Raw genomic sequence first — 18,027 nt, 5'->3', positions numbered from 1 at the left:
TCTTCCTTCCCTTACTATAGGCCTTTACGCTATAATGGCTATAATAGGCTAGCTACTAGTAATACCATTAGGTATAGCTAAAGCTCTAATACCTATAATACTACCTTAGCTCTAGGGTATCCTAGTAGGGTTTATAGTCTAGCACCCGGGCATCCTAGACTATACCCTTGTTACAGGCCTTCTAGGCCTCTTCGAGGTCCTATAAGCCTAGGAGTACCGTGGCCTACTTCCTTTATAAGCTCTTTAGTAGCTAGAACTTAACCATTTCGATCAAGTATAGGCCTATAGCCCCCTTAAAGTCTTGTTTACTAACCCCCTATAGCTCCTCCTTCCAGACTCCTTTAGCTAGGACTATATAGGCCTTACTAACCTCCCTAGCCTCCTCCCTAAAGGCTATAGCCATCTATCGCTTATTAGCTAAATACCAATCCTTAGTAGCCTTATCCTTAAAGACTACTATTATATCCCTACTTAGGAGCTTCCTAGCCGTGACGGCTCCCTGGCGGCTAGAGGCTCCGTTGACTACTTAGACTATCTTAGCTAGGGTTCGGGCTTTAAGGTCCTCCTATAGGCTCGCGTTCCGTATTATAACCTCCCGCAAGGCCTATAGCGGTACTGCCTTAGCTGACGGTAGGCCTCCTTAGGGGCCTATTACCCCCTATTATAGCCCTATGGCTACCTACGCCTAGGTAGGGCGAGGGGTAGCCTTAAGGGCTTCTTTAAGCCCCTTTTTAACTTCCTTAGCTACGAGTTCCTATAAGTTTAGAACCGGGCCTATAATAGTGGTTATAAGGCCCTATAAGAGCCTATTAGCGAGGTCTAGTACCTTGCCCTATTTAGGGCTTAGTATAAGGTCGACTAGTTACGTGATAAGACCCCTTAGCTCCTTGATATCCGGGGTAGGGTAGGCCTATAGTAGGCCCCCCTTTGATTAGCCTGAAGCTATAGGCCTCCCCACTTAGTAGCTTAGTGGTAGGCTTTAAATCGACGTTACGTTTAGGGGCGCTAGGTAGTCTATATGGTGAAAATTTTGACAGTCGTGCGAGGCACGGTCAGATTGTAGCCAGGTCTGGTTCCTATGCCTGCGATGCCTGTTGCACACCCGCAACGGCTCGCGCGCGGTTGAAAGTGGTACCGTTGGATAGCGTTTTTCGAGAGCTTTCTAGCGATGGTAGTTTCGTGTGTTTTGGTGGGGTATCCACGAAGATGTAGGAGAGGCGCTCTCTAAACTATCTTATCTTGTTAGTAATTAGTAGGGGTTAGAGGAGTCCTTATTGTAATTATTATAATACCTTAGCCCTTTAGTATATATAAGGTCCTAATAATAGTCCTATTAAAGTATCTTAAATAGCCTATTCCTCCCTAAGTAGCCTAATATAAGAGAGTTATAAATATAGTAGAGTATAATAGTAATAAAAGGTTCCTATATAGGGAGCTAAAGTCTCCCTTAGAACTAGAGAGTACTTTATATACTTAGGGAATAATCTATAATCTAAGTTTATATTATATTTACCTCCTTAAGAAATTTCTAGGCCCTATCTTAGATAGCCTAAAGCTAATATATATAGTACTTATCCTTAAGGACTCCCTTGTCCTAGAAGATTATAAGTAAACTATTAAACTAGGGTAGAAACCTCTCGGTATAACTAGAGGGATATAGGTTATAGATTCGTTTTTCCGGTTCTAAACAAGTTATAATGTACACTAGATCTAAATAGGGGGTACTTATCTAGGAGGTGCTAGGAACAATAAGGACAGCAAACAGTTTTCATAAAATAGACTAACAATAATAGTAGCAGACAGCTATTATAATCTCTTCTATATAATAATATAGTTCTCCTTTTATTTATAAGTTTAGCTACCTTTTTCTATATAGGTAGACTCTTTTATATCTGCCTAGAGGGGCATCGTCGTCATTATCTTTGTATCTATCATTACTACTACCTAGAGGGCCAGGTTTGTCTACTATAACTACAAGTGCCTAGACACCCTAGACACTTTAAGCTAATGCTCCTCGCCTTCTAACTAGATAGAAGTTTAGTCTTAAGGTATATAACTACTGCTAGGAGAGGCTAGTACTAGTTTACTATCTATAAAAATACTATTCCCTTTAAGTAGGTAGGGAGCTTTTAATAACTCTAAAGTAGTAGAGGTATCTAATTAGATAGTAAGAAGAAGTTATATAGTATACTATATATCTTTAGGGAAATCCTATTTATAATAGGAAAGGGCATTAGGATAGGACGCTTATAATCTAAGACGGTAGTAGAGTTCGAAGTTAAAGTAAAAGAGTATCTTGGCCTATTAGGCTTATCATTTACTAATTAGGCAAGGCTAGGTAAAATGCTTAAGGTTCTTATAGTTAGTTAGGATTCTAAAAGGGGCTATAATATTATAGAGTTCTACCGGCTAGGCCTTTAGGTAGGAGATAATTATAAGTAATTCCTCATTATAGATTATATAATTCCTTTTAGCTAGGGTTAATTATATAGAATAATAGGCTATAGGATATAGAACCCGATCTTCTCCCTATTAGGATAGGTATTTACTAAAGACTATTCTAGAATAGTCTACCTTAAGAACTATTTCCTATTTAGGGTCCTATTATATTAGGATTAGCTCCGAGATAAAGGCTATCTTAAGGGCTTTAAAGGCCTCTTATTCCTCCTTTCCCTACTAGAATAGGGTATTCTTATAAGTTAACTATATTAGAGGTATAGTTATCTTAGAGAAGTTAGGGATAAAGTTACAATAGAAGTTAATAAACCCTAGGAAGCTTTATACTCTCTAAACCTTTTATAGTACCTCCTATTTATAGATAGTAATAAGCTTTTTAGGATTAGGATAAACCTAGGCTCTAATCTTAATAATATAGCTAAGGTATTTAACTTTCTTTATAATAAATATATACTTCTCAAGATCAAGTATAATCCCTACCTTTTATAATCTCTAAAGAACCTCCCTAACTTACTTTATATAGTCCTTCTAGCTACCTACTATATATACTAAGATATTATTAAGGTATACTATTATAAAGTCTCCTAGTATTAGATTAAAGGTATTATTAATATATTATTAGAAGGTTATAGGTATACTTACTAGTCTAAAGAGGTAGATTAGCTACTCGAAGAGGCTAAATTATATCCGAAATACTATTAAGTATTTATTCCCTTTTATAATCTAGATATAATAAAAGGCTACCCTAATGTCTAACTTTATAAATTATTTAGCCTTAGCTAAGGAGTAAAGAGTCTCCTTGATTAGTAGAAGTAGGTACCGATCCTACTTTATAATCTTATTTAGGGCTTAGTAATCTATATAGAACCTCTATCCTTTATCTACCTTCTTTATTAGGAAGATAGGAGTAGTAGCTAATAAAGAACTAGCCTAGATCTATCCCTTATCTAGTAGGTTAACGACCTATTTCCTAACCTCTAATAGGTAATCTTATAGTATATTATAGAGGGGTCCCTAAGGGAGTTCTAGGGTCTTCCTATCAGGGCCCTCTCTTAATTTAATATAGTAGTTAGCTATATTATAGTATAGGGGTAGTCTATTAGCTTTTTCTTTATTAAAGAGGTTAGTAAAGTCTTATAACTTATCTAGTAAAGTAGCCTTTAGTTCTAAATAGCTATCTCCCTTTTTTATAATACCTCTATTAAGTTAACGTCTTAATTCTAGAATTATTATTATTTCCTAGATATTTATAACTAGAAAGGTATTAGATATCTTCTTTTTCTATACTCTCTAAACTATACCTATAAAAACTATACCTATAATTTAAGAGATCCCTATCTTTTTAGGTCGTAAGGAGACTTTATAGATAAGTAGTCCTAGTTATACCCTAATCTCTAGGATACTAGCGCTTATATCGAGTTTAACTTTCTAATATTCTATCTATAAAAGGCCTAATATAATATCTTATACTAGTCTAGGGACTATATAGAATATAGCCTAACTCTCCTACCTATTAATATCTATTATAATATAGGCTATTTAGGTAATCTTCTAGTCCTAATATACCCCTAATATAATACTAAGAGTATAAGGGGTAGCTAAACTAATTTACTTAATTCTAAGCTTCTAATATATCCTTTTACTAATAATATTATAGCTAGAATACCTACTATCTACTTAAGCATTTATAAAGCTAATAAAGTTAAGGAAGATTAGAATAAGCAAAGGAGGTTTATCTATTTTCTTACTAATCTTTATAAACTTATTCTCCTAGTAGTTATAATCTTCTAGCCCCCTTATAAGACTTTACTTAGGGGTTATTCTTTTCCTTACTCCCTATCTTCCTTATTAGACTAGTTACTATCCTCTTCCTCTTCCTTAACCTCTAAGGTATAAATGTTAGCTCTTAGCTAGTCTTACTATCCTAGTCTCCTTATAGGGGTAAATTTATACTTAGTAATAAAGTATCCCTTCTATCTATATTAAATATATATACTAGCTACCTATTAAGCTATATATATCTCCTAACTAACCTATTTTACCTATAGAATATCTCCTTTATATCTACCTACCTTATCCCTATTTAGACCCTTCCTCTATAGGTTTATTTATATTAAGTTAATACTAGTTATTAGTATATCTCTATCTATATATTAGTAAATACCCATTAGTTATATACTATAAGACTCTTATATCTTTACGAATACCCTACCAAAACACAGAAAACTACTATCGCTAGAAAGCTCTCGGAAAACGCTATCTAACAGTACCACTTTCAACTATATACGAGCCGTTACGGGTATATAACAGGCATCACGGGCGTAAGAACCAGACCCGACTATAATCCGACTATACCTTATACGACTATCAAAAATTTTTACCGTATAGACTACCTAGCGCCCCTAAATATAACGTCGATTTAAAGCCTACCGCCAAGCTACTAAGTAGGGAGGCCTATAGCTTCGAGCTAATCAAAGGGGGGCCTATTATAGGCCTGCCCTACCCTAGATATCAAGGAGCTAAGGGGTCTTGTCATGTAACTAGTCAACCTTATACTAAGCCCTAAATGGGGTAAGGTATAGGACCTTGCTAATAGGCTCTTATAAGGCCTTATAACTACTAATATAGGCCTGGTTCCGAACCTATAGGAACTTGTAGCCGAGGAAGTCAAAAAGAGGCTTAAAGAAGCCCTTAAGGCTACCCCTTGCCCTACCTAGGCATAGGTAGCTATAGGACCGTAACAGGGGGTAACAGGCCCCTAAGAAGGCCTATCGTCGGCTAAGGCAGTGCTACTATAGGCCTTATAGGAGCTTATAATATAGAATACGAGCCTATAGGAGGACTTTAAAGCCTGAACCCTAGCTAAGATAGTCTAAGTAGTCAATAGAGCCTCTAGCTACTAGGGAGCTATTACGGCTAGGAAGCTCCTAAATAGGGATATAGTAGTAGTCTTTAAGGATAAGGCTACTAAGGATTAGTATTTAGCTAATAAGCGATAGGTAGTTATAGCCTTTAGAGAGGAGGCTAGGGAGGTCGGTAGGGCCTATATAGTCTTAGCTAAAGGAGTCTGGAAGGAAGAGCTATAGGGGGTTAGTAAATAAAACTTCAAGGGGGCCCTAGGCCTATAATCGATCGAAATGGCTAAGTTCCGGCTGTTAAAGAGCTTATAAAGGAAGTAGGCTACGGTATTCCTAGGCTTATAGGACCTTAAAGAGGCCTGGAAAGCCTATAACGAAGGCGTAGTCTAGGAAGCCTAGGTGCTAGACTACGAGCCCTACTAGGATACTCTAGAGCTAAGGTAGTATTATAGGTATTAGAGCTTTAGCTATACCTAATGGTACTATTAGCGGCTAGCCCATTATAGCTAATATAGTATAAAGGCCTATAGTAAGAGAGGGAAGACTAGGGAGGCCTAGTGCCCTACCTACTCTAGCTAACTCCCTTATAGGTATATAGCCTATAGGGGCCCCTATACCGCCTAGTATAGGGGCTGCCTAAAGAAAGTCGAAGCCTAGGAGAGGGCTAGGGAAGCCTACTAATATAGACCTTAGACCTTCTAACTACCGGAGTAACTATATTAGAAGGTTGCCTTTAAGTTTAATAGCCAGCTAGAAGACGATGACTACTACTAAACCGGGGCTAAACGCCCTTATAGGAGGCCTACCCTAGCCTAATAGGCGGCTAGGAGTACTATATTTAATGCCTAATAGACCTATATCCCTTTTCTATAGCCCGGAGCCCCCTCCCTCTTATAACCAGTTAAGGGGGTAATAGCTATAGAGCCTACTACCACTATACCTTTGTCCTCTGCTCTAGCTACCTCGAATATAAATTAAGATCCTTTAGTAAAATACCTAAGGTAATAAATAGGCCCTTAAGGTCCTATTAGAGGAGGCTAAATATAACCTACTAGCTATCTAGGAACTATAGATCAACCGGTTTATAGGGTTAATATACTACCCCTAGGCTTCGAAATACTACCTAGTCTATAAGCCTAAGGGTAAGGCAGCTATTCTAGTAGCTAAACGGTTCCCGGTTGGCTAATAGGACTATTCGGTAAAGGAGAACTAGTATAAGGTAACCTTTCTAACCCTAGGAGAGAGGGGGTTCGAACTCTAGTTAGTCTATAATAGTAAGGGTAAATAGGCCCTCTTATAGGACCTACTAGCCCTACCCCGGCTAACCTACCCCCTAGTTCTTATAGGTAACTTCAACCTCTACTACCTAGTCTAGGACCTATTTAACAGGCTTAGCCTAGGGGCCAGGGACCTCCTTAGCCTTATAGACTAGTAAGACCTCGACCTATAAACGCTATATAGCTAGGTCACTAGGGCCCTCTAAGGGGATTAACGTAGCCGGCCTTCTACGATAGACCTACTCTAGGCCTCGGCTAGGCTAGAGGTAACCCATAGGGATATTATAGAATATAAGAAATCTAACTACTACCTATAGGCCCTAAACGTCTCCCTCTAGAAGACTAACAGGCCTATACTAGCTAGTAGAGGGTAGGACTAGAAGAGCCTAGATAAGGAGGTTACGTAGGCCAAGGTAGCCTACCTCCTACTCCGGCTTAGTAGGTAGGCATCGGCCCTAGCTAGGCCTGTCTTCTAGGGCCTAGAGGAGCTTCTATAGGCCTTTAATAGGCTTATAGAGGCCCTTAAGGAAATAGCTATAATCTCGGCTCTAGTAAGGAAGGCTAGTATAGGTAGTAAACGAGCTCGATAGTAGACAAAGGAGGTTCGGGAGGCCTAGAAGAGGGCTAAGGAGGTAGAGAGGGCCTATAGGGGCACCCTAAATCCCTATATATAGGAGGCACTTCGGTAGGCCCTATAAGACTAGGCTAAGACTATTATAGCTATAAAGACTAAAAGCTAGAGAGCTATACTATAGGAGGTAACTAACCGGCTAGACCTACTATAGAGGCTAGAGTAGTAGGTAAGGCTATAAAGCTACCTACCGGTCGACCCTCTAAAGCTCTTAGCCTTCGAAGGAGGGCTTATAACCTACTAATAGAAGGCTAGGGCTCTAGTTAACAAGTTCTTTCCAAACCTAGAAGTAGACCTATTAGATATTAATAACCCGGATCTAAATAAATATTAGGAGCCGAAGTTCAAAATAAGCTAAGAGGTTATAATAGGCAAAGTCAGAGTAGTACTAGCTAGGGCAGCCCTATAGAAAGCCCTAAGGGAGGACCTACTCCCTATAGGCCTACTAAAGGCCTATAGATAGCTACTCTACTAGATACTAGCTATACTAGCCTTAGAAAGCTTATAGCTTAGCTATTTCCTAGCCTAGTTTAAAAGGGCTAAGATAGTAGTCCTCTATAAGCCTAGTAAACCCCTATAGGCCTACTTTACCCTAGGTAGCTATAGGCCTATAATGCTCCTACTAATAGTAGGTAAGGTACTAGAGGCTATAGTCGCCCGGAAGGTAACGGCCGTCATAGAGGCCTATAAACTTCTCCTGGCTAAATAGATAGGTAACTAGGAATATAGGTCTACCGAACTAGCTATTTGGCTTATTATAGCCTAGGTTTAGGAGGCTTAGAGGTATAAGGTAGCTACCTCCCTCCTATAGCTTGATATCTTAGGGGCTTTTGATACTATTAACCATACCTAGCTACTAACTACCTTATAAAGCTAGGGCTTCCTAAAGTGGTTAGTAGTCTAGGTTAGGGAGTAGCTATAGGATAGGGTAGCTATCCTTTACTTCGATAGCTAGGAAATAGAGGATATAGTAGTAAGGGCTAGGGTCCCCTAGGGGTTACCCCTCTCCCCTATACCATTTATCCTCTATATAGCCTCCCTCTACTAGGCCATTCGCCAGGCTAGCCCTAAAGTCAGTTTAGAAGGCTTTACCGATAATACTAACCTTCTAGCCTTTAGGAGGGCCAAGGAGGCCTATAACGATTAGCTATAGAGGGCTTAGAGGGCCTACCTATGGTAGGTAAGGACCTAAGGTATAGCCTTTACCCCGGAAAAGTACAAACTTATCTACTTTAATAGGGGCTAGAAATAGTAGTTATAACTACTAGAGCTCTTATAGCCTAGAGGGGGTACTACTACTATAGCCCCTTTAAAGTTAGCTAGATTCCTAGGGGTCTGGCTAGACTAGAGGCTATAGTAGGGCCTTTACTATATAAAGGTAGCTAAGAAGCTAGAAACCTAGGAGTTTACCCTAACTAGGCTAGCTATAAAGACCTAGGGCTCTAGCCTACTATAGGCCTATAAGGTCTATACCAAGTGTATCTATAGCACCCTAACTTATAGGGCCTCAAACTTCTATAAGCCTACTAAGCTAGGGGGCAAGCTAGAAGGCCCTACTAGGGAACTATCGAAGGCCTAGTATAGGGCCCTTTGGGTAGTTACCAGGGCCTATAAGGCTACCCCTATCCGGTGCCTCAAGATAGAAGCCTAGGTACTACCCCTTGACCTCTATCTTAATAAGAGGCTAGCTAACTTCGAAGCCAAACTTGACTAGCCACTCTTATAGACTAGGGCAGGTCTGGGGGCCTCCTAGATCCCTATAAGGGCTCTTATCTAATAAGCCTATAATAGGCTTAGCCAGAGGTTCTAGAAGAGAAGGGCCAGGGTAAGGGGCTAGGAGCCGAAGCCTATAGCCCTAGAGGTAGCAAGGTTAATAGTCCGGTAGTAGGTTTAGGAGGGCTATAAAGGGGGTTAACCCCCTCTATAGACCCTATAAAGAAGGCTATAGGCTATAGAACTAGCTATAGCAGCTAGTTAGAGTAACCGTTAGAGGGCCGACCAAGCCGGTAGGAGGATATAGCGCGTATCTAACAAGGACCCCCCGTATCTAGTTTTTATAAGGGAGGGCCTATAAAGGCACTAGGGCCTAACGAAGGCCTAGAGCTCCCTACTAGTATAGGCCTATATAAGGGCTATTAGCCTCTGTAACTTCCTTTTTAGGGTTTAAGTCCTAGGGGTTAGTACCCCTTATTATACCTATAGCTAGGGGAGGGAGACCGTGGAGCACCTAGTTATATAATGCCTAAACCTACTAAGAAGCCGAATATAGGAACCCTAGGAAATATAGACGTAAAGGGACCTAGACCTTGTTTTACGGGGTATAGGGGCCTATAACTATCGTTTGGTAAGGAGGGTTCTATAGTGGCTGATAGACCTAGGGAGGCTCCTGGAATACTGCCTTATAAGGAGGCTAGACTAGGAGGGAAGGCCTCTTTAGGGCTATTCTAGCTGCTTCTCCTTTTCTTTGTAGTATATTAGTATTCTAGATCGGGCGTTAAAGGAGGGATAGAGGTTTTTATCTGGCCTATTAGGTATGGTTTCCTTTGTATATAACTAGAGAGGCTCTGGTATGCTTATTAGTATAGTGGTATAGGACTAATAATAATAATAATAATAATCTCTATCTATATCTTTCTCTCTTAGTAGCTTAGATACTACCTATTATCTTTATATCTATTAATATCCATTACCTAGATAGAGAGCCTTAAGGTTAGTTATAATCTTATAGTATTTCTCTATTATTATTATATAATTATCTTAGGGAATTCCCTATCTAATACCTATATACTTAAGTTTTAAAGAGAGATATTATTATAATTTAATTAGGTATATCTTATTATTCTAAAGGAGACTACCTACTTTTGAGAGTTTTACCTTAAACTAAATAATAAAGGTAGAAAACAGCTTATTATCCCTCTATTATAAGAATTTAAGCTCTAATAAGGTAATTATCTTCTTATAAGGGTTAGAAAAGATACTCTTAAGATATTAGAGAAACTAGGCTAGGTTATAACTAGTCTTTAGGCTTACTAATTTATAGTATACTATAACCTAAATCTAGACCTATTATATTAGGTTTCCCTAAATAAAAACCTACTAGTTATAATTAGAACTAATAAAGTCTTTATCTACTATAAGAATATATTCTATTATACTCTTTTAGGCTATAAAAAGTTCCTTCTTACTATTAAAAGATTACCTAATTAGGAGATACTTCCTTTAAGGCTACTAGCCCTCTAAGGATATCCTAATTAAGTTGGAGGTTAGTATAAGTTAAGTCTAAGATACTTAAAGGGTATTAATTATAATATTCTATTATATAACTATTACTTAAAGGGAGTAGATAAGTTCTTATAACTCTACTAAACTTAAGGATATATATACTCTAGGATCTACTATAACTATATTATTAATCGTTTCCTCTAGAGAATTACTATTAGAAAAAGGTAGTTAAAATATAAGGTACTAGCCTTATACTAACTATAGATAAGTATATAATATTTTATTTAACTACCTTAAGAGAAGAAAGAGGAGAAAGTAAATATAGGGGCTAAAAGGGGGTTCTGCTTCTTATATAGGGGATATATATATACTCTAGTTAAGGCCTAGTTAGGTGCTAGGTTAGGGCCTAACTAGGTCCTGCGTACGTGCCCTACGAATGCCCTATGAACGTATATAGGTCTGGTCTAAAACTAGGTTTAGCCTGTTATCGATTAGCCTAGGTAGAGCCTAGGCTTGTAATATATATATATTTTATAGATTATATTAACTAATTTATAATAGTGCTAGTATTACTTAGATATAGTAATTACCTTAACATTATATATATATAGGCATTTAGGGGTATCTCTACCCTGCCTCTATAGGATACCTTCGTGATATATGATTGACGGAGAATGGCATGGCTTTCCCTGTCTGTAGAAACGTAACAGTACGCTAAGTACTCTATATAAAGTGCACGGATTGCTGCCTAGTGTACTCTGTACTACTTGCCGTTTCGGGAGTGTCTCGGGAAATTACATCCGGAGGATTTATACTGCGTACAGAGTAATGCGGCATGTTTACAGACGCTTGGGCACGTCGGTGCTACGGGCAAGAAGAAAGATTGCCAGATATCGAAAACGTCAGGCTAGGCTTCGGACCGTCACGACCGAGACGTCTGCAAAACCATTCCATTTTCCTTCTTTTCTTTTTTTATTTTGTGATTTTTCATCTCGTTTCCTCTACTCTGTATACTTGGTGCTCCTTTGCTTTTTGCATGCGATATGAAGCGCATACAACCCTGCGCGGGCGATGGTGTAAAAAAAAATCCTCGTACGAGTATGCATGACTGCGTACTTGGTACCCTAACTACTGTGTAATATATATACTGATATAGCGCTACAGTACATACCTAGGTAGGTATTTACAGTATATACACTACTCCGTACCTATGGTGTAGTTATATGCCCCCGCGTATGTATGTGTGTATAGTATATAGGTACATACTCCGTATAATACTCTCACTATGACAGACGCTAAGGCCGAACTAGTGGTGTACTACTCCGTACCAAAAGTCACTTGGAGCTAGCGTACGCAGTAGAGGGTATTCATCATGCCACTGTGCCGTTCAGGAGTTGAGCTCCTCGCTTTCACGTGCCATCCAGTCTCTCAGCTCGGCTCGGATAAGCTTTGGACACAAGAATGCAAAGGAAACGAGGTGCATGCAGCCCGAGCCTTGGCGCCAATCTTGGCGGGCAGCTGCTGGATGTCAGCTCGAGCAATCCACCTCTCACAAGATCGCATGTTCAGGGTTCTGGTCGACCAGTCATGGGGTAAACGTTAGGTTCCGGCATTCCACACTCGCAGCGATCGACCCGCCGATCCAGCACACAAGGCCGCCAGCAAGCCAGACTCTGGTTATAGTTAGTGAACATTGCCACGAAAAAAAAAAAGAAGAAGGAGTTGATCAAGTGTAGTGCATGCATGCGACTGTTGTATACCCTATATCTTGTTTTTTTCTCTTCTGTCGCGACCTTGCTTAGAATATTTCTCCTTGACGAGTTGCAGAGTGAAACACTTCGAACCTTTCATTGCAAGCTGCATGCATGCTTGCCAAGTGATCGATCCCAGCAGAAGTTGGCAGGGCAGTGGGGGAAGACAGACACAAGGTAACTGCGGACGCAGTTTACACGACAACACCCTTCACTAGCGTAATGCACAGACGGCGTCATGCAGAGATGGTATCATAGTGTAGTGTAAGGGGAATACGGAAATACATACCTACTTTTGTCCAATCCCCCCGAACTTACCTGATCTACAGTGCGAGAACAATGGTGCCTCGAACAACAGGGACGAGCGGAATCCATCTCTCGTGTGGCGTCACTCCGTAATTAGAAATAGGGCATGCAGTAATCCGTACACTAGCGCGCACACTGGCTCTCGTCAATGTCACCACGGCCGTCTGGGGAGAATGCACCGGAGTGAACAGATCTTCAGGGGCTCAAACCCAGTCCAGGGGGTGGTCGAGATGAGGGCAAGATTTGGGGGTGGGAACTTCATGGAATCTGGGGAAGACGGTGCACACGGTCGTGCACGTGGCATAGCTCTTTAAGAAAAAAACCATGGGACTCGGACTTCGGTTCAAGGCAGGTAAGAGCATATACCCCCAGGCCCCCCCCCCCCCTTTTTTACACCCCCATCGGCAGCGCTGAGACTGGATCCATCCCTTTTTTGCCCTACAGAGTTGGCATGCTGCACAGATGGCAATTCTCCGATGAAGAAAAAAAAGCGAAAACGGGGAAGAGTGTGGGTGTGAAGGCTGTCAGGGGGGGGGGGAATAGATTGTTAGCACCTCGGTACACTAGATGGAGTTAACTCCGCATGTGAACAGAACCCAAGCTACATTACTGTGTAACTATACTACAAGTATTTGCTAACTGGCGTGCCTGTCAGGACAGCGCAGTGGACCGAGCAGCCCAAGCCCCAGAGGGCAGGTAACATTGATCATGATGGCTTCATCAAAGTCTTAATTCGGCTCGTTAATTATTACTCCACGATCTTCGAAAACCTCCGGACTTCTCTTGGCTCCCGTGCACAAGTTACATACCCATCCAGAGCCCAGTCTCCCATCGCGCGAAAGACACCAGCTAGTACAATCGTATCTATGAAACGTCCTTGTAAAACCGCCCATGTACTCATGGAAACCAAGATGCCGCGCCCCGAAAGTACGTACACCCAAGACAAAAGTAAGCAGGGGGGTTATGTATACAAACCACCTTTATTATTGTTTTGGCAAACGCCCCGAAGAGATAATATGATGGCCAGCTCAACAGGAGAGTAAACAGGGAAGAAGACGTCCCAGGTTCATTAGTGTATTTTTTTTCTTTTTTTCTTTTCAACCACCCCTTCCCCCCTCTGGCTCAGAATCGTCCCGACCTCACTCCACGCGCGTCAGCGGCGCCAGCTCGACGGGCTTAGGTTCCGCCTCGCCGCCCCCCAGGACCCGCTTGTACAGCCAAGCCGGGAACCGAACGGACGGCTCGTCCACGAAGCGGGTGACCAGGGTGGCCAGCCACAGGGTCAGCGGAAGGATGACGAGGAGGTTGGGCAGGAGGAAGGACAGCTCGAGCCCGAGGGGCCCCACCTTGGGCAGCAGCAGCACGCTCTCCCAGTGCTTGACCGGGCCGTGGCCCGGCCCGTGGACCTGGATGTCGGCGCCGGTGGACCAGCCGACGGCGTAGTAGATGAGGTCGCCGACCGTGTGGAGGACGGGCCCGTGGACGAGGTAGAGGGCGTACGAGACGCGGCCGAGGAACTGGCAGGGCGCGGACTCGAGGAAGCGCTTCAGCCAGCCGAGGCGCGCCGCGCACGCCACCATGATGTTGCCGGCGAAGAAGAGGTAGAACCACTTGAAGTCGAAGACGGCCTGCGGCTTGAGGTACGACAGGTAGTGCCAGCCCATCTCCTCCCGCAGCTCCGTGATCTCCTGCGTGTTGGACGGGACGCCGCCCAGGTACATGCCGACGACGAAGAGGAGGTAGTAGATGAGCGTCTTGTGGCGTTCCAGGCGGCGGAGCCACCGGGGGAAGTAGCCTCCTCCCCCCTCCCTCCTGGCGAGGAGGGTCAGGTCGCACTGCAACATGCCGGCCATGAAGAGGGCGCACGAGAAGCCGTCGACGATGTAGAGGAAGTAGAAGATCAGGGCGAGCTCGCAGAGCAGCCGTGCCTTGTGGGTGGCCCGCGCCAGCGCGACGCAAGCGGCGAAGATGATGACGGACCCTCGCATCTCGTGCGAGATGGACCACAGATGCTGGTTGGCGCTCATGTACAGCCAGCCGTCCTTGTAGAGGAAGCTGAAGTTCTTGAACTCCACGTACCAGTTCCATAGCTCCTCGCCGAGGGTCTTCTTAGGAGTTTGCCCCGCGTTATAGATGCCCAGCACGTGCCAGGACGTGACATAGACGAACGTCGTCACGATCACGGGGATGTAGAGCCGGAACCATCTCCGGAAGAAGGCGGACGCGAGATTATCAAGGAGCTTGACATGCTCGCCCGCGTGGATGAGCGAGAGCGGCTTTGCCGAGAGCACGTAGCCCGAGATGACGAAGAAGATGGCCACCGCGAAGTGGCCGCCCGAGAAGAAGTTGCGGATGAAGAAAAAGGTGGCCAGATGGTATTCGCCATGAGACCCGAACGCGTTCTGAAACACAGGATCGCCTTCCGGCGTTGCGTGTGCCCATAATTGGTGATGGTGGAAGTACACCATAAGGGCCGCGAACCCTCTCAGCCCGTCAAGGTAGGCCGTTGGCCGTAGCGGTCGAGGTCCGTCCGAGGAACTGCCGCTGCCGCTGCTGCCGCTGCCGCCGCCGCCGTTCCAGGGCCAGAGCAAATGGCGCAGCCCGCGGAACGCGATCGATTTCATGGCTGATGGAGAAGGCCCCCTAGTGTAATAGAAAAAAGGTATCCTTCCGTCATTCGGCTTCGTGGCTGCTGTCTGCTGTGCAAGATGGCGTCACGCTCCAGGTACCATCAGATTTGGCCCTCCACCCCGGTCGGCCAAAGGAAGGGGGGGGTTTCGGACCGTGCGGTGGGGTGCAGGTTCTGCGTTGCTGGCCGAAAAGAAGTACTGTGGTAATAGAGGAAGGGAAAAATTACAGGATTGGTGAAAAAAAAAAAAAAAAAAAAAAAAGAACAAACAGCCTTACAAAAGAAGACCAAGTACCCACATACCCCTCTCCTCTAAAAACCCAAAAACACAGCTTGAAATCCAGGTGAAGATTCGAATGAATGTTTCGATAAAAAAAGAGGTGTGGCTACATGAGAACTCGGTCGTTTGAGACGCGCTCTGGGAACTGGCGAAATGCCTGACTGAGCAGCCTGGTTCCGTGACCCGAACGCCAGTGGGCACAGTTTCATTACGCCTAAAGCATTACGCCTCTGATGAAGGTGCCGGAAACGAGGGAGTGTTGCATGCGAAAAAAGCTTGTATGTTACATTGTCGTACTCGGACGTTGCCCCTTGTGTAACCAACCCCAAACGTGCACAGTGCGTTGACACGGAGCCGACAGCCAGCTGGAGGAGAACCAGTCGTTTTGCTCGATGATTCGTTCGGGATGGTGGAGTTGAGATCCGTTCCTGGTCAAGTCACAACGGAGCAACCCCCTTTCCCGGGGCGGGATCCGCGATTGGGCATCTCCCAATCCGCTCTGAAGTCCTTGACCTGAGAGTCTGGCCCCGGGGCCTCCCTTCCCCCAGCAGCCCAACCCGGTTGGAGGGCTTAGTGTACGACTGGGCGCCTCCCCTGCGAAATCTCCGCATGGTCTCGCGCCAACTGTTTGCCGCAAAGGAGAGGCACGCGTTGAGAGACAGCTTGCCCCGCTGCCGAGTGAGATTTTTTTTTCCGGCCGACTGCTTTTGGGTCGGTGACTGGGTATCCCTGCTCGAGGGAACAGGCCCGAAGTGATCAACCCGCTTTCGTGGTAAGGCCCTTCTGGTCAAGCAATCGACTGGCAGGCCAATTCAGGTACAAGATAAGGACCGCCGGACCGCTCTCAATTTAGGGGCAAGCCAGGTTTGTTCATCAGCGACTCTCTGGCACTGGCATAATTTTCTTTCCCCCTCCTCCCACCAGCCCCCAGCTTTTGTCCTTCGTTTCTTGCCTGCTATTTATTTATCTTGTTGTGAAATTCGATGCCGCTCGCTTTTTTCGCTGGGGCGGCACAGCACTCTCGTTGAGTCAGATTCTGCATCGCTTTCGCCCACCATGGTTGCCAAGCTCGGCTCGCCGCTGGGAACGCCGTCCTTGGCGGCCACGACGGCCCAGTTCAGGAACTGTTTGCCAGCGCAGTTTCGGCGCGTTCTACCCCTCTACGTCGCCGTCATTTGCCTCGTTCTCTTCATCTTTAACCTGAACCTCTTCCCGTCGAGCGTGCCCATCAGTCGTCCGGCGGTGCCCGCGGCAAGCGTGCCCCAGGTCCGGAACGAGTTCCCCAGGAAGATATGGCAAACGTGGAAAGTGAACCCGCTCAAGTTCGAGGAGCGGGACCTCAACACTGCGCGGACATGGCTCGCCAAGAATCCCGATTACCGGTACGAGGTCCTGACCGACGACAATGACATGCGCTATGTCGAGTACCACTTCGGGCCGAACGGCTTCAACCGTCCCGACATTGTCGAGTTTTATCGCGGTCTCAAGGCGGCCATCGTCAAGGCCGATCTGCTGCGGTACATGATCATGTACGCCGAAGGCGGTATCTATGCCGATATCGACGTTGAGGCCCTGAAGCCCGTGTCCAAGTTCATCCCGGCGAGGTTTGACGAGAAAGATATCGACATGGTGGTCGGCGTCGAGATTGACGAGCCCGATTGGAAGGACCACCCGATCCTTGGTCCCAAGTCGCGTTCCTTCTGCCAGTGGACCTTCATGTGCAAGCCACAGCTCCCCGTCATGATGAGGCTGATTGAGCAGATCATGACGTGGCTGAACGGCGTCGCCAAAGAACAAGGGGTTACCATCGGCGAGGTCAATCTGGATTTCGATCAGATCATCAGCGGCACGGGACCATCGGCCTTCACCGAGGCCATCATGGCTGAGATGGAACAGAACAAGGAGGATCCCAATCTCAAGATTGACTGGGACCTGTTCCACGACCTAGACGAGTCCAAGGTGGTGAGCCGGGTGCTCGTACTCACCGTCGAGGCGTTCGCTGCTGGGCAGGGGCACTCACATTCCGGCACCCACGACTCCAGAGCCGCTCTCGTCCGACACCACTATCACGCCTCCAACTGGCCCAGCAGGCATCCCCGTTACAGCCATCCGGCGTACGGCGAGGTCGAGAAGTGCAATTGGAACCCCGAGTGCGTCAGGACGTGGGACAAGAACGTCGAGGCCTTTTCGAAGCTCTCGGATGAGGAGAAAGCGAAGATCATTGAACAAAAACAAAAAGAGAAGGAGGAGGAGGAGAAGAAGAGGAAAGCTGAGGAGGAGCAGAGGAGGAAAGCTGAGGAGGAGAAGAAGAAGAAGCAAAAGGAGGAGGAGAAGAAGAAGAAAGAGGCCGAAGAGGCGGAGCGGAAGAAGAAGGAGGAAGAGGAAGCATTGAAGGAGAAGGAGAAGGAGAAGGCCGAGGGCCAGCAGAAAGAGCAGGAACCGGAGCAGCAGAAGAAGTCCGGTTGGTTTTCATGAACTGCGTTGCCATCTTTTTTCTTCTTCAGCAACCTTGAGGGCTGAAGAGGGGCGTACTGCATACTGCATTTGTTTTTTTTTTTTTTTTGTTTTTTTTTTGGGGGGGGAACCTGGGGAACAGATTTGGGAGTATTTCCTTGC

At 44.7% G+C, this 18,027-nt stretch overlaps 2 protein-coding genes across 2 annotated transcripts; one reads left to right on the top strand and one right to left on the bottom strand.

Moving 5' to 3' along the window:
- Nucleotides 1–13,215: 13,215 nt before the first annotated feature.
- P884DRAFT_259259 (acyltransferase family-domain-containing protein) lies at nucleotides 13,216–15,400 on the bottom strand. Its single transcript, XM_069441330.1, has one exon. It carries the CDS (start codon nucleotides 15,124–15,126, stop codon nucleotides 13,642–13,644), a length of 1,485 nt encoding a protein of 494 aa, XP_069297827.1. The 5' UTR covers nucleotides 15,127–15,400; the 3' UTR covers nucleotides 13,216–13,641.
- Nucleotides 15,401–16,139: 739 nt separating this feature from the next.
- On the top strand, nucleotides 16,140–17,988 carry P884DRAFT_259258 (glycosyltransferase family 32 protein). The gene has a single exon (XM_069441329.1). It carries the CDS (start codon nucleotides 16,468–16,470, stop codon nucleotides 17,884–17,886), a length of 1,419 nt encoding a protein of 472 aa, XP_069297826.1. The 5' UTR covers nucleotides 16,140–16,467; the 3' UTR covers nucleotides 17,887–17,988.
- Nucleotides 17,989–18,027: the final 39 nt, after the last annotated feature.

Source organism: Thermothelomyces heterothallicus (genome assembly GCF_042370625.1).
Source record: "Thermothelomyces heterothallicus CBS 202.75 unplaced genomic scaffold P884_scaffold_10, whole genome shotgun sequence".
Lineage (NCBI taxonomy): Eukaryota > Fungi > Ascomycota > Sordariomycetes > Sordariales > Chaetomiaceae > Thermothelomyces > Thermothelomyces heterothallicus.
The sequence above is the reverse complement of the archived record's forward strand: the minus strand, read 5'-3'. Positions and strand labels throughout refer to the sequence as shown.

Coding starts and splice junctions, on each gene's coding strand:
- P884DRAFT_259258 (XM_069441329.1), top strand. CDS start 16,468: ATGGTTGCCAAGCTCGGCTCGCCGCTGGGAACGCCGTCCTTGGCGGCC.
- P884DRAFT_259259 (XM_069441330.1), bottom strand. CDS start 15,126: ATGAAATCGATCGCGTTCCGCGGGCTGCGCCATTTGCTCTGGCCCTGG.